Genomic DNA, 13,444 nt, shown 5'->3' on the forward strand with positions numbered 1-13,444 from the left:
ATTAAGGGTTTTAACCATTTTGATTTGACTTTTGTGGATGCATTAGAAAGAGGTCTGAGGGGCCGGAGAGATAGCATGGAGATAAGGCCTTTGCCTTTCATGCAGAAGGTTATCGGTTCGAATCCCGGCGTCCCATATGGTCCCCCGTGCCTGCAAGGAGCAATTTCTGAGCATGGAGCCAGAAATAACCCCTGAGCACTGCCGGGTGTGACCCAAAAACTACAGAAAAAAAAAAAAAGAAAGAAAGAGGTCTGAGTTCTTTTTTTTTCTTTTTTGCATGTAGTGGAATGGTTTTCTGAACACCACTTGTTGAAGGGGATATCATTGATACACTTATCTTTTTTCTCTTTTATCAAAGATTAAATCTACATATATATGAGGATCTCTTTCTGGATATTTAATGTGTTCCATTGATCTGAGGGTCTATCTTTATTCCAATACCATGCTGTTTTAATCACTATTCCTTGTAGTACAATTTGAAGATGAGAAAAGTGATGCTTCCTGTCTTCTTTCACCTAAGAATTGCTTTAGCTATCTCAGAAGTGGTTGATCTATTTCTTTGACAAATATCATGAGTATCCTTATAGGGACTTGATTGAATCTGTACAATGCCTTGGGGAATATTGCCATTTTAATGATATTAATCCTTCCAATCTATAATCAGGAGATTTTTCTATTCCCTCACATCCTCTTTTATTTCTTGAAGTAGTATTTTGAGTTTTCATTTTATAGGACTTTCACCTCTTTTGTTAAGGTGATTCTGAAGTACATGATTTTCTGAGGCACAGTTGTGAACAGAATTTTTTAAAAATATATCTCTTCTGGGGCTGGAGTGATGGTGCAGCAGAGGCCAACCCAGGTTCAATCCTCAGCATCCCATATGGTCCCCAGCCTGCCAGGAGTAATTTCTGAGTGCAGAGCTAAGAGTAACCCCTGATCACCACTGGACATGACCCAACAAATCAAAGCAAAACAAAGAAAGAAGTATACAGCTGTATATCTGGGGGTCCCTTACATAGGGATAAAATATCAATCCTGATATACAAACAAGGCCCCAACTCAGCTGTGCCTCAGTTTTCTGGAACTAGGGCTGAGTAGTACTGAAGCTTTAGTTTTGATCAAATGATCATATATATCAATAATTGAAACTTGTTAATATCTCGGTTCAATTTGGTATTAGATTAACAGTACTAATTTTATTACATCACTTAGGAATTATATTTTTCTCTTAAAACCCTTGGATAAGTTTAAGCAAATGAGCATCTTCTCAGACTTCCAGATAACTTTCTGGTGCTCCCACGCTCTGCTCCCAGGCCTTCCCAGGAGTACCATTTCTCAAAGCAGCTCCCCTGGTGTAGAGTCCTGTGGAAAGGTAGAAAGGCAGTACTTCTTGTATTCATGAAGGTGGTGGGACACACTAGGGAATCTATCTGGAATTGATTCTCAGTAGGTCACAGCCTTGACTTTGAATTGGAAAAAAAACCCTCATTGTTACTTCTATTGCAAAGAAGGTCAAAAGGTAAAGTAAGGGGCAAGAGTGATAGCATAGTTGGTAGGCTGTTTACCTTCCTGAACCAGCTGACCCAGGTTTAATTACTGCATCTAGTGTGGTTTCCTAAGCCCATCAGACGTGATCCCTGAGTACAGAGCCAAAAGTAAGCCCTGAGCATCGCTGGCTATGGCCCCAAAACAAGACAAACAGGCAAACAAACTAAAGAATAATGTGGAGTATGACTGATGTTTTTTCGAAAGGAAAGAAAAATATAGGGGCCAAAGAGAAAGCATGGAGGTAAGGCATTTGCCTTGCGTGCAGAAAGACAGTGGTTCGAATCCCAGCATCTCATATGGTCCCCTGAGCCTGCCAGGAGCTATTTCTGAACGTAGAGCCAGGAGGAACTCTTGAGCACTGCTGGGTGTGACCCCCCCCAATATATATCAAAGGGTCTGTTCTTGCTATTGGGGGTTTGTGACCTCTGACCTGGCTTTTGCCCCATCCTCACACTACCCGGAAATAACATATCCCTGTTATAACACTTCCTTCTGTTAGTCAGAGAATGCTTGTGGAAGAGTTGTGTTCTGGAAAAAGACTCCCAGACCAGATCCCTGCGCATCATACTGGATATGGGCCTCAAGTTCCCCAAAAGTTAAGAAATACAATGAATATCATTTCATTGCTCCAAATACCCCTATGCCTGCTCTTTATACTACAGTGCGAGGCATTTAGGCCCATGTTGGGTTGCAGGTCAAGTCATATGACACATTCTTTTTCCATGTGTTCCCTTCCCTCTTTTGTTCCCTTGCCCTCCCCTCCTCTCCTAACAGAGTGACCTGAGCAGCTGCAGTGGAACCTCTTCTATGGCCGTGGTCAAAGATTATTATGCACTAAAGGAGAATGAAATCTGTGTGAGCCAAGGGGAGGTGGTCCAGGTCCTCGCCGTCAATCAGCAGAACATGTTCCTGGTGTACCAACCAGCCAGTGATCACTCCCCCGCCGCTGAGGGCTGGGTCCCAGGAAGCATCCTGGCACCCCTCACCAAAGCCACAGCAGCCACAGAAAATAGTGACAGCAGCATCAAGTAAGTGCCTCATTGGCTTCCCTGGGAAAGGCAAATGTGGATTAAAACAAAATAATTTCAGAAGTAAGAACACACAAAAAATTGGCAAACACATAGTAGGGCATTTTATCCTGCTGCTTATTTTTAACAAAGGCCCTCAAGCTGGCCGGGTGCTGAGCTCCACGAAGCATGGCAGCCAGGATGGTGAGGGCTCAGATCTGTTTGTTGGCAGTCATGGTTTTTCTTTTTGTTAATGATTTTGTTAATTATTTTTCTCTCTTCCCCTCATTAAGAACAACACCCTACTGAAACCTTAGGTGACAAAAGGCTTGCCTTCCGTTGCTCCATTTCACCCACCAGGACTCACTGGACTGGACTTCTATTTATATTGTATTAAGTTACTGATATATATATTTTTTATTGACACCAAAAAATTATCTTAGTACACATACCAGACCTGTGTGGGTCAGAGGCCCGCTGCTGCTCTCTAGAGAGAGGGGACTTTTTGGTTGTCTGTGGCAATTCCTCTGTACAGATTGTAACATTTTTTTAATGTCCCCTCTCCCCTGTCACTTTAATATATGTTCATGATCATTTGTAAGATATTTCTTTTCTTTCTTTTGGTTGCGAAGCCCCTTCTGAACACATTCCTGTACAAAGTATTTTGCACTATTTAAAGAAAAACCGCTATGGATGAAGTCAGGTCGTGCAATACAATGATACAATGGAGAGTCACAGTGGTCATCCTTGTACCTGTAATGTAACTAATAATTTTAAATGTACTATTTTAAATATGTAAAATAAATTTTCACCATGAGCATGTTTTAATGAGGTTAAAGACTAGTTGACCTATCCCACCCCTAACCCCACCCCATTTCACCATACTGGGATTTTCACACATGCAAACTATTCCTTTAGTTTTTCTTCCTGAATTTTAGGAGTTGGTTGAGTACCATGGCAACTTGTCCCCCCACAAACACATAGAATCCCTGTGTGGCTAATGTGCCAACCCCAACCCTTCTCCCTTTTAAACACCCGCTGTTGATCTCTCTGGGGCTGCAAGATGGGAAAGCTCAGTGAAAAGCCTTGATGTGGGATGACAACGAGTGCCCTTCTACAGTGTATCCTCCCAGGCTAGAAGCAACCCAGAGGCTGCCTAAGCAGAAGCACCCCAGAACCATGCCTTATTGGCATGGTGGCTCAGGGATAGAAGCTGCCAACATCACCCTACCCTTCCAAGTACCATTAGCCCAACTAGAAACCAAGAGTGATTCCTAAGGCAGTCGCCTCATCTGATTCTAAAGACACTTGGTTTGAAAGCCCTTTAAGAACTCTTGGGGAGAGGCCAGAGCCTTAAGTAAGAAATAAGGATGTTTGCCTTGCACAAGGATGACCCAGGTTTGATCCCCAGTGATCCATATGATTCCCTGAGCACTGCCAGGCATGATCCCTGAGTGCAGAGACAGAAGTAAGCCCTGAAAAAAAAAAAAAAAGAAAAGAAATGAAAGAAGAAACCCTAGAGATAAAGCCCTGTCAAGGCTTTGTGACACTTAAGGATTGGTGACCTAATTGCTCAGACACTCAATCACTCCCTTCTCCCATTATTTGTTTACACCTTTCAAGAAAGGGATGGTCCCAGAGGCATCACAGTGGGAAAATAACAGATTTGACTGCATAGTGCTCGTTGGGTTTCATGTAAGCTGTTCTTGCTTAAGGATGGCGGAGTGAAGCCAAGGCCCCATCTGCACTGAAGTTGAGGGTGTCAGCATTGATAGTGGAGAACTTTCACCCCTCTCCCCTGGTGGGCCTACACCTACCCTGGGGGTCAGAGTTGGTTGTGATACCAGCAGGATAAATGCCACTGAAATCCCGTTTCCACATCAGTGCCTAACCTCTGTGACCAGGAGATGGAAGCGCCACCAAATCCTGATGGCGAGTTCTTCTGGGAAGAAGATTATGAACTTGAACCTGTCCTGCGTCCTGTGTGCCTTGAGTTTTCTTCTGCACATTATAACATTTCTAGTTCTTCACCAAGCATTATGACTGACCCAAAGTGTTATAAGAAACATAGAAATACACCAGCCCCACATGGACTCTCACACACACATACACCCGTTGCTGTCTGCCCTGGCCTCAGAAAGAGTGGGGATTGCAGAGTGAACAGAGGGATACTATCTAACAAAGGGTTAACTCCCAGAGTGGCTCCCACTCAGACATGACCATTGGAGCAAGGATCTGGGGCAGGGGGTTTGAGAGAACTGGCCTGTCCTGCAGGTATGAAGGGTCTGATCAAGAGATTCCTACCTAGAAGCCCAAACCGTTTATCTTAAACAGTTGCAAACATGGACAATTCTTGCTCATTCCTTCACCAAGGGTTAATTATCAAGTATATGTGTTAATTTCTGATATATTTTTGCATTCTTCCCTTATAACAATCTCCAACTCCTGACATCTGTGGAGTTTTGTGGAAAAGATATGGTTTGTTTGGTGTATTCTCCTGCTTCCTAAATTTCATATGTTTCTCTCTCCCTTAATGAAAGCTCTTTTCATGGGTGGGCCCTGAAGGCAGAGACCAACATGTGACAAAAGGACACAGAGAGGAAGCCAGTTGTAACTTCTTCCAAATCATTAAAAAAATAATTTAAACTATTGCCACAAATGAAATTGATGACACCTCTTCTGGGTTCCATATGTTGGTTGTCATTTTACTTTTAGTTTCTTTGTCTTTAAGTTTTGATGTGAAGAACTCAAGAGCTCAGTTTTGAGCAGACCTATGAAGAAGTAGCTCCCAATCCTCCCTCTGGGAAGAAAGAAGTTAGAGCATTGCCACCTCACCTCTCTGTGACTGGGTATTCTCTCAGAAAGAAAATTCTAGGGCAGGGCTGGAGAGAGAGCACAGCATTAGGGCTTTTGCCTTGCACACAGCCAATCCAGGACAGATGGTGGTTCGAATCCCAGCATCCCATATAGTCCCCCATGCCTACCAGGAGCGATTTCTGAGCTCAGAGCCAGGAGTAACCCCTGAGTGCCACCAGTGTGACCCAAAAACAAACAAACAAACAAAAAAAGACAATTCTAGAGTCTCTTCATCCTAAAGTCTCCATATTAATGATACAAGCTACACTGTTTTTGCTAAATCAGATACCCCGTGTGTGTGTGTGTGTGTGTGTGTGTGTGTGTGTGTGTGTGTGTGTGTGTGCGTGTGTGTGTGTACTACAGCATTTAGGAGTGAACACAAAGAATGTGATGGAAACCTCCTTTTGAGTCTTTGGATCAGACCCCATGAAAGTGCCAGTGGCTCCCTGCAAAGTATGCTTCCTTGTCTTCCTAACCTTACCTCATTACCTCAGCCTCCTATCCCTTATTTCTCCTATCCACCACACCCTTCATAAAAAAGGAAGTCCTTAACCTGAAGTGAAAGTTTCCCTTGGAAGAGTTTAATTACCCAGGTTTTCCTCAAACAATCCAAAGCAAACTTGTACATCTAATGGGAGGGGTCAGAGTTCATCCTCACTCAGATCCAGTTGGAGGTAAGATCAGCTGCCAGCTACCATGAGAGCTGGTGTGCAGGTTTGGGGCCTCAGAAGCTGGGACTTGACTGGAGCATCTTACCTACTGACTCACTCAAGGGTGGTGAGCCCACCCACCACCTCACTCTGCCCTGACCTGCCATTTTGATTGGTGCATTTTTTGGTACAACAGGAAGTCATGTTCATGGCATACTCTACGCATGAGAAAGCGGGCAGAAGTGGAGAACACGGGTAAAAATGAAGCCACAGGGCCTCGTAAACCCAAGGATATTCTGGGCAACAAAGTCTCTGTTAAAGTGAGTAAGGTATTCTGGAGCTGTGTCCCACTCTCATCTACTCCCACTCTGCAGCCTTCTTACAAGACAATTGGGTGGATGGGGATATTTTATTCCCTAGTGTGGAAACCAGAGGGGAAGTTTAGCAGGATTTTGCATGCAAGATCAATTTATTTTTTTATTTTTTATTTCTCCTGGCAACTTCAATTAAAATAAGTAAGTATCACTCTCTTTTTTTTTATCTTTATACTGTGCAGATGTTTTATAGCAAAATTATCTGCAGCATTATTCTTGGAGAACTGCAAGATGCTTGGTTCATACTAAAGCCCTCAATGCTACCCATTCCCTATTCCAGGTTGGAGAAATACATGCAGGATAAAGAGATTAGGGATGTTTTCTAGATGCCACAACCCCATAAAGGCTGCGGCTGGGAGTTTACTGGCCACTGTGTCTTCAATCCAATTTGATTTCTTTTCCCCAGAATTCAGACACCATCACTTTCAGGCCTGTGCATAGTAGTAGAGAAAGGAAGCTCATGGGTGAAGTCCTTGTTACTGCTTTTCAATAATCACCCATTATCCTACCACACTGACTTTAAGCTTTGCTAGGCCCTTGCAGTGATGTGATGTTTCCTCTAACTGGGGCTCTCCAGACCATGTGTCCAGATCATGTGACCATGATGCTAATGTGATGTTAGCTAATGTGACAGAAAAGTGGCATTAGCTCCCTGACATTTTCCCCCTATTCCTGAGCAAAATCAGACAATTGAGACTGATCCTGATGTCCTTCTTGGGAAAAGAAATTGTAACCTCTCCTTCACCCCCAACTGGGCAAGCCTGCCTCTCAGAGGAGAAGTTTCAGCCATGTCTATCATGCTTCATTCAGTTGCTTTCATTGCTATTTCCCATGAGAGGAGCTGCTGCCCAGGGTCCCAGCCTTCTCTTCCTGAAAACAGCATGCTGCGCCCATGCTGACCACATCCCCAGCTCGAAAGCACCCAGGGTGTTGTTCTCTGCCAGGATTCCCATTGCCCATGCTTCTCAAGTGCTCCTCCTTCTCTAGCCAAGCCTGCCTATGTTCTAACTGTGTTCTCTTTCTTCCCCTTTCCTCATGCTGCCCACCAAGGAGACGAACAGTTCCGAGGAATCAGAGTGTGATGATCTTGACCCTAATACTAGCATGGAGGTAGAAGCAGATCTTGTCCTATTTCCTACAATGATTGTCTTTTGAAATGTGTACCATAGCCATGACCTTGCTGAATATCAGCTAGTCATAGAGAATCTGTGAGGGAGGGGCATCTCTGCATATTCTAGCCACATACTATTATGCACACACAGACACAGACACCTATAGACATGTACATACACATGTGTAGCTCTCCGTTAATCTGGGTTTTTAAGGAAAATCTCTGCCTTGCTGTCTTTTTCAAACAAAAACATCTGGTTTTCTTGAATACTTGCTTAATATATTCATTTCAGTGATTTGGGTTTTAGGTTGAAAATACCCAGCTTCCTTACTGGACACTTAGAACTTTTTGTTCAAGTGGAAACAACATTATAATCAGTAGTTGGTTTCTTGTAGAAAGGCAAGAGTTTCTCCCTCTTTTTCGTTTCTCCCTCCTCCTCTGCTTTTCTTTTTCTTTTCTCTTTATCACCCCTGTCTGATTCTTTAACTGGGACCTATTCCTCTCCCAAGGCTCCACAAAATATAGTGTGCAGGTGAGCTGGCCCCTAATTACTGTGTACAGTGGACTGATAATGTAGGATGTGTGATGGGAGCAACTGCAGACCCTGCCTTGGCCCTGCCTCCAGGCTCCAGGCAACCGTTGCTCCTGCCTGGGAGGAGGAGGAGCAGCTTTGGGAAAGGCCTCCCTTTCTTCCAAAGCCTGGGTGTAGGGTGCCCTGGAAAGGGGCAGATGACAACATTGTCCAGAGACTTTTCTCACACTCTTGGGTTGCTGGGTTGTGGGAATAGCACCAATACCCCCTCCTGGAAGAACATTCAAGCAACATCCATCTCCTTCTAGAACCTTCTCTTGACTGTAGAGAGAGAATTTTCATGTGGCTCATCACTACGAGCTTCAGAAATAACCTGAAGAATCAGTGCAAATGAGGAATTGACTTTCTCTGTTCTCTTCTCTTTTCATAGCAAATCAAATTGAAATGACTTACACATATCTGTGTGTACCCCCTTACCACCAAGGTATTACTTGAAAGTTTAGAGAATTTATCCTATTTCATTTTATAACTTTAAGCTTGTCATTTAACTAGATGGAGTTTTTATTCTAATTAAATCTACCACCTTATTGTGGCAACTACCACAAAACTCAAGAAGGGCAATCTGAGAAGGGGCCATTGATTTTGCCAGAAGCCAGCTGAGCTCAACCAGGCCAGAAAGAAGTGGTGGAAGGTGAGCATCCTGCCAGAATTAAATAGTCCTCTGGGGCTGTGGATCTTGCCACAGAGCTGAACCTGGCAGAGATGGGTCAATGCAGTGCTCCACTGTGGGAGGAAGTGGAGCTGGTATTTGTAGCTTGGATATATTCAAAGAATGAAAAGGTCTGGCTGGCTCTGGCTTAGCTTTACATGTATTTTATTGCATAAATGCCAACTTCCCTGGGTCCACAGTTAGCTGGTAAATGTCCAGAGATATCTTTATTTGTGGGCCTAAGTGTCATGAGTTAGATGACATCTTGCAAACAGCAATAGGAAGCCAGGCAGCAGCAGGGAGAAAGCCAGATATCTGATCTCAGAATGAAGTTTAGAACATTTAGAACATTTTTTTGCTTTTGTAGAGAAGAGAGAAAAGGGTGACTTTTCCATAGTTTAGTTTAAAGATAAGTAGTACAGGGGCCTGAATGAAAGTACAGGGGTTAAGGCTATTCCTTTGCACACAGCTAATCCTGTTTTTGAGCTTTGGTACCACCTATAATCCCCTGAGTACCTTCAGGATGATCCCTCAGCACAGAGCCAGGCGTAAGCCTTGAGCACAGCAGTGTGTGGTCCAAAGGATCAAAAATTAAATGAAGAAGATGAATAAAAATGAGTTGGACAGAGTTATGAGGCTAAGCAATACTCTGAGAAGATTATATGATCATACAGTCTATTTTACATTTCAATTGAAAAAGCCATATTTGTGTGTGTATGTGTATATATGTGTGTACATATATACACACATGCATACAAATATGTACTCCTTAGCTCTGTTTTGTAAAACACATGTGTTTCTAAGGTTTCTACTTATTCAGGACTTGCAACTCTTTACATGTGCTGAGTGAAATGAATGCCAGGTAGGCACTCTAAGAAGAAACACTAGAATGTCAAAATGTCAATGTTGAGTTACTGTATATTCAAAGTTTTCAGGTACAATTGTTGAGGCAGAAATGCCACTGACAGAAGCTCTTCAGGGAGCTGTGAATGAAAGCTGCATATGCACTGGGGAGTCCGAGCTTCAGTAGCAGGTGTACAGAAGGCCTTGGCTTCTTCTAGGAAGCAGCCAGCTCGTTAGGATTGCACTGTTATCTTGAAATCAGTTTTGAGTGTGGACGTTGATGCTGAAGGAGTACAGGTATCTTTGGTCTGCACCCTGAGTCATTTCAGATTCAGGGATAGGTAAGTAGAACTGTACCTCCGTGATGTTGCAGAAGAAGGTACTTGCTGAAGAGATCTGTGCCTTCCAGTCTGACTTAAAGAACTCAAGAGCAGACCACCTCTTGAAGGCCTCTGGCTATTCAGTGGATAGTTTAGGTCTTGTGACAGGCCTCTATTCATGCCTGCAGTCTTTCTAAGACTAAATACCACATAATTCTATGAGAGATGGTGCTTGGAAGGACATGGCCTTTGCCACCAGCCGGTATCTGGACCCCCAACTGAAATCGGAGCCCTGTGAGGCCATTCCTGCCCTGTGCTGAATCTTTCCTGCTGACACACCTTTGACCATGTTGAGTTCATGCCTGGCAATGAATGGGTGTATTTTTCCTCCTTCCATACCAGAAACATCATTTTGGCTTTGCTCTTGGGTGGGTTGAAGAGTCCCTTTAAGGGGAAGTCCATGGGTCTTCTCTTACAGACCAGTTGCTTGTTGCCACCATGGCTGACCCATGTGCCCCTATGTTGAGGGAAGTACATGGGCACATCCTTGTAAGAGAAAAATTAAGCACTGGACATAATAGAAATTGGGTTCCCACGGCTTTCTAAGCACCCCAAGTCGTATAAGGGGATATTCTTGTGCTCCCAAGTCTTTGATCTTTCCCCTTCCCTGCAGAGACCTGGTGTGAGCCTTTTCCAGTGTAGCCCCAACTCATGCTGATCACACCATCGCTGTTCGAAGATTCCCTCGGTTTGTGATCCCTTTCCTGCTACTGACCTGTGGCCACATCTCAGAATTGTTCTAGAAAAGACAGGGTACAGATATCATTCCACTTCTTTCCCTTGCATTGGATAGTTGTATGGTTCAGGGATTATTATAGATAAGAGGTGTTTTCATATAGAAAAAAAGGCAGGCTGGAAATTAAATCTGACTTGGTGTTAAGAACAAGTTTGTTCACTTTCCCTGTTGCAGTTTAGACCATTGATTGCCTTTTACTGACCAAATCACAGGTATGGTGGTCAACCTGCATCCCATAGCAACTGGTCAACTTTCTCACCCTTGTCCCTTCCTCAGTGTCTACCTTGAGCCCCAAGCTGAGGGTGGAGGCAATTCTAAGAAGTCTGGATCCTTTCTAAGCTATGCAGGATTTCTTGAAGAAGTCAGGCTAGCAAGTGTCCACCTCCATGGCCTGCTAAAAAGCTTTCAGGATCCTCCACCTGCAGCACTGTTACTGCCTGTATCATTCACACTAGGGTTGGAAAGGTCTACACACTTCGAAACTTGGACCTTTGTCTGTAAAGAGATTCTTGACCAAACCTTATGTCAAGTCAATTAGTTAAATGCAAATTATTTTTTTAAATTGATGCCATGCTGGCAGTCTACCAGAGTAAAAGATCATCATAATTCTTAAAAGACTCCATCACTGCCCTAGCTTCTTGCAGGACCCAGGTTCCATACTAAGAGTCTCTCAACTATGGTGCCAGCCACAAGGTAATTCAGGGAGCCCAGAAGGGGACTGTATTCTATAGTAAACCCTAGGTTGTCATCTTGTAGAGTTTTGAGAAACAAGGGAAAGAACACTCTTGAAAATGGCTAATTGGGGAGGAAATTTCCAATTAGAGTAAGAAAGTAAAGTAAAGGAAATTTCCAATTAGAGTAAGAAAGTAAAGTAAGACATTCTAGCCATTGGAGCTTTGGAAACTTTTTGCCAACCCTGTGCCCTTTACTTTGTATTCCCTAGACCATGAAATTTACTATTTTAACCATTTTCAAGTGACATTAAATGTCTTTACTGTGTTGTGTCCTCATAAGAACATTTCAGAACACTTTTTTCATCATCCCTAACTGAAACTCTGCCCACCAAACGTTAACTCTGCCAGACTTTCCACCCCTACCCACCCCAGCTTTGTCTATTTAAGATGTAGGTAATACATTTGCCTTGCATGCAGTCACTCAGGTTCAGTCTCTGGCATCACATATGTTCCCCTAAGACTGCCAGGAGTGATTTCTGCATGCAGAGTCAGGAGTAACTCCTGAGCACCGCCAGGTGTGGCCCAAAAAACAAACAACGCAGCAGAAATTATGTGTTTGTGTATGAAAACTGAGAATACTTTCTGATTTCCCCAGCCATTATCTTGCCCACATTATCTTGAATCTTCCTGCTTCTCACTTGAGAGCATCCCTTTTCAGGTTAGTTTAAATCTACAGATCCTTAGGGACTTGAGAGATACTACAGCAGGGGGTGTTTCCTTTGACACTGGTTTGATTCCCAACACCACATATGATTGGTTCCCTGAGCACAAAGCCAATAGTAAATTCTGATAATTACCCAGTATGGACCCCCAAAAATAAATCTACAGATCATTGCCAGCAAGAGACTGACCTTCTAGTACCAATTTTTCTGGTGAGTTTGTCATTCAAGGTTTCTTCTCAACTAAGAAGAATCATTTTTGGCCATTCCAGCTTTCCAAGGCTGAAGTGTGACAGGCAGAAACCACACAAAGGCACTATCCCACGGAAAGAATTCAGACCTGGAGCCAGAAAGCTGCTGTCTGTAATGGGAACCACCAGCTGGGAGACTGGGTCATTGCACTTCTCAGAACCTGGGCTCTCAATGTGAGGAATTACACAGTTCCCAGGAAATAGTGTTTGTGTCTGTCCTTTGAGCAAATTTTAGCTCTAATGTATGATAGGACTTTACTTTGCTGATGCTTCTGTACAAAACTGGACAGACACAGAAGTGGGAGATACTACTCCATGCTACTGCTTTTTGCTTTGCAGAAACCAAGGCAGCCACAGCCAGAGCACAGCTCCTCTTAAGATTGGACCCCAGTGTCCTCTCTGTTAGAGGGAAGGGTGTATTTCATGTTGAATCCTCCTTCCTTCTCCAAGACCAAGCCCCACTTCCATATCTCGGAAGAAGTAGCTGTGCCTTAGCTCTGCTACTTTGGTTTCTTGTCCCCAACTCAGAGCTTCCAAATAACTGGACCAGATTCTCTGAGAAGTCAGATATCCCCCTGTCATGCATCTGATGGTCTGGCATCAACAGTGTTTCCACTAGAGCCTATTTCTGCATTTTACAAAATGAATATTTTTATGGAAAGTTTTTGAAGACGATAAAATGAAGTGTCCCATTCTTCTTTTACAAAATATTTTTTGTCATCCATCTGCTGACTCCACTTGTTGACTCCACTTAAACTCCATTATGAGAAGGTACAGAACTGGGGAAGTTGCCTTTTTTCCCTGAGAAATACAACATCTGCCACTGCATGTTCCTATCAATTTAGCTTTCTGCTCCTAACAACCCTTGTGAAGATGGGTTTTTTTCTTCTTCCCGAGGACAGGTTCAGAGTACGTGTGTTCCACAACCAATAAAAGGAGCGGGTCATGGGTCAGAGAGGCACATCTTTCCTTACATGCATCACCAAATGTAATCACTGAGCTCAGGGCCAAGAGTGACATCTGAGCACCAGTAGGCATGATCCCCAAAACAAAA

General features: G+C 43.5%; 1 protein-coding gene across 1 annotated transcript in view; it reads left to right on the top strand.

Annotated features, from left to right (window-relative positions):
• The window catches only part of LOC126026171 (kalirin-like), a 146,719-nt gene that overhangs the window by 91,958 nt on the left and 41,317 nt on the right, over positions 1-13,444 (top strand). The window contains exons 15-17 of the mRNA XM_049785871.1: positions 2,323-2,576; positions 6,258-6,381; positions 7,486-7,545. Of these exons, the coding sequence (XP_049641828.1) occupies positions 2,323-2,576; positions 6,258-6,381; positions 7,486-7,545 (438 nt within the window). The remainder of the gene's footprint in view (positions 1-2,322; positions 2,577-6,257; positions 6,382-7,485; positions 7,546-13,444) is intronic.

This window comes from Suncus etruscus, chromosome 13 (assembly GCF_024139225.1).
Source record: "Suncus etruscus isolate mSunEtr1 chromosome 13, mSunEtr1.pri.cur, whole genome shotgun sequence".
NCBI lineage: Eukaryota > Metazoa > Chordata > Mammalia > Eulipotyphla > Soricidae > Suncus > Suncus etruscus.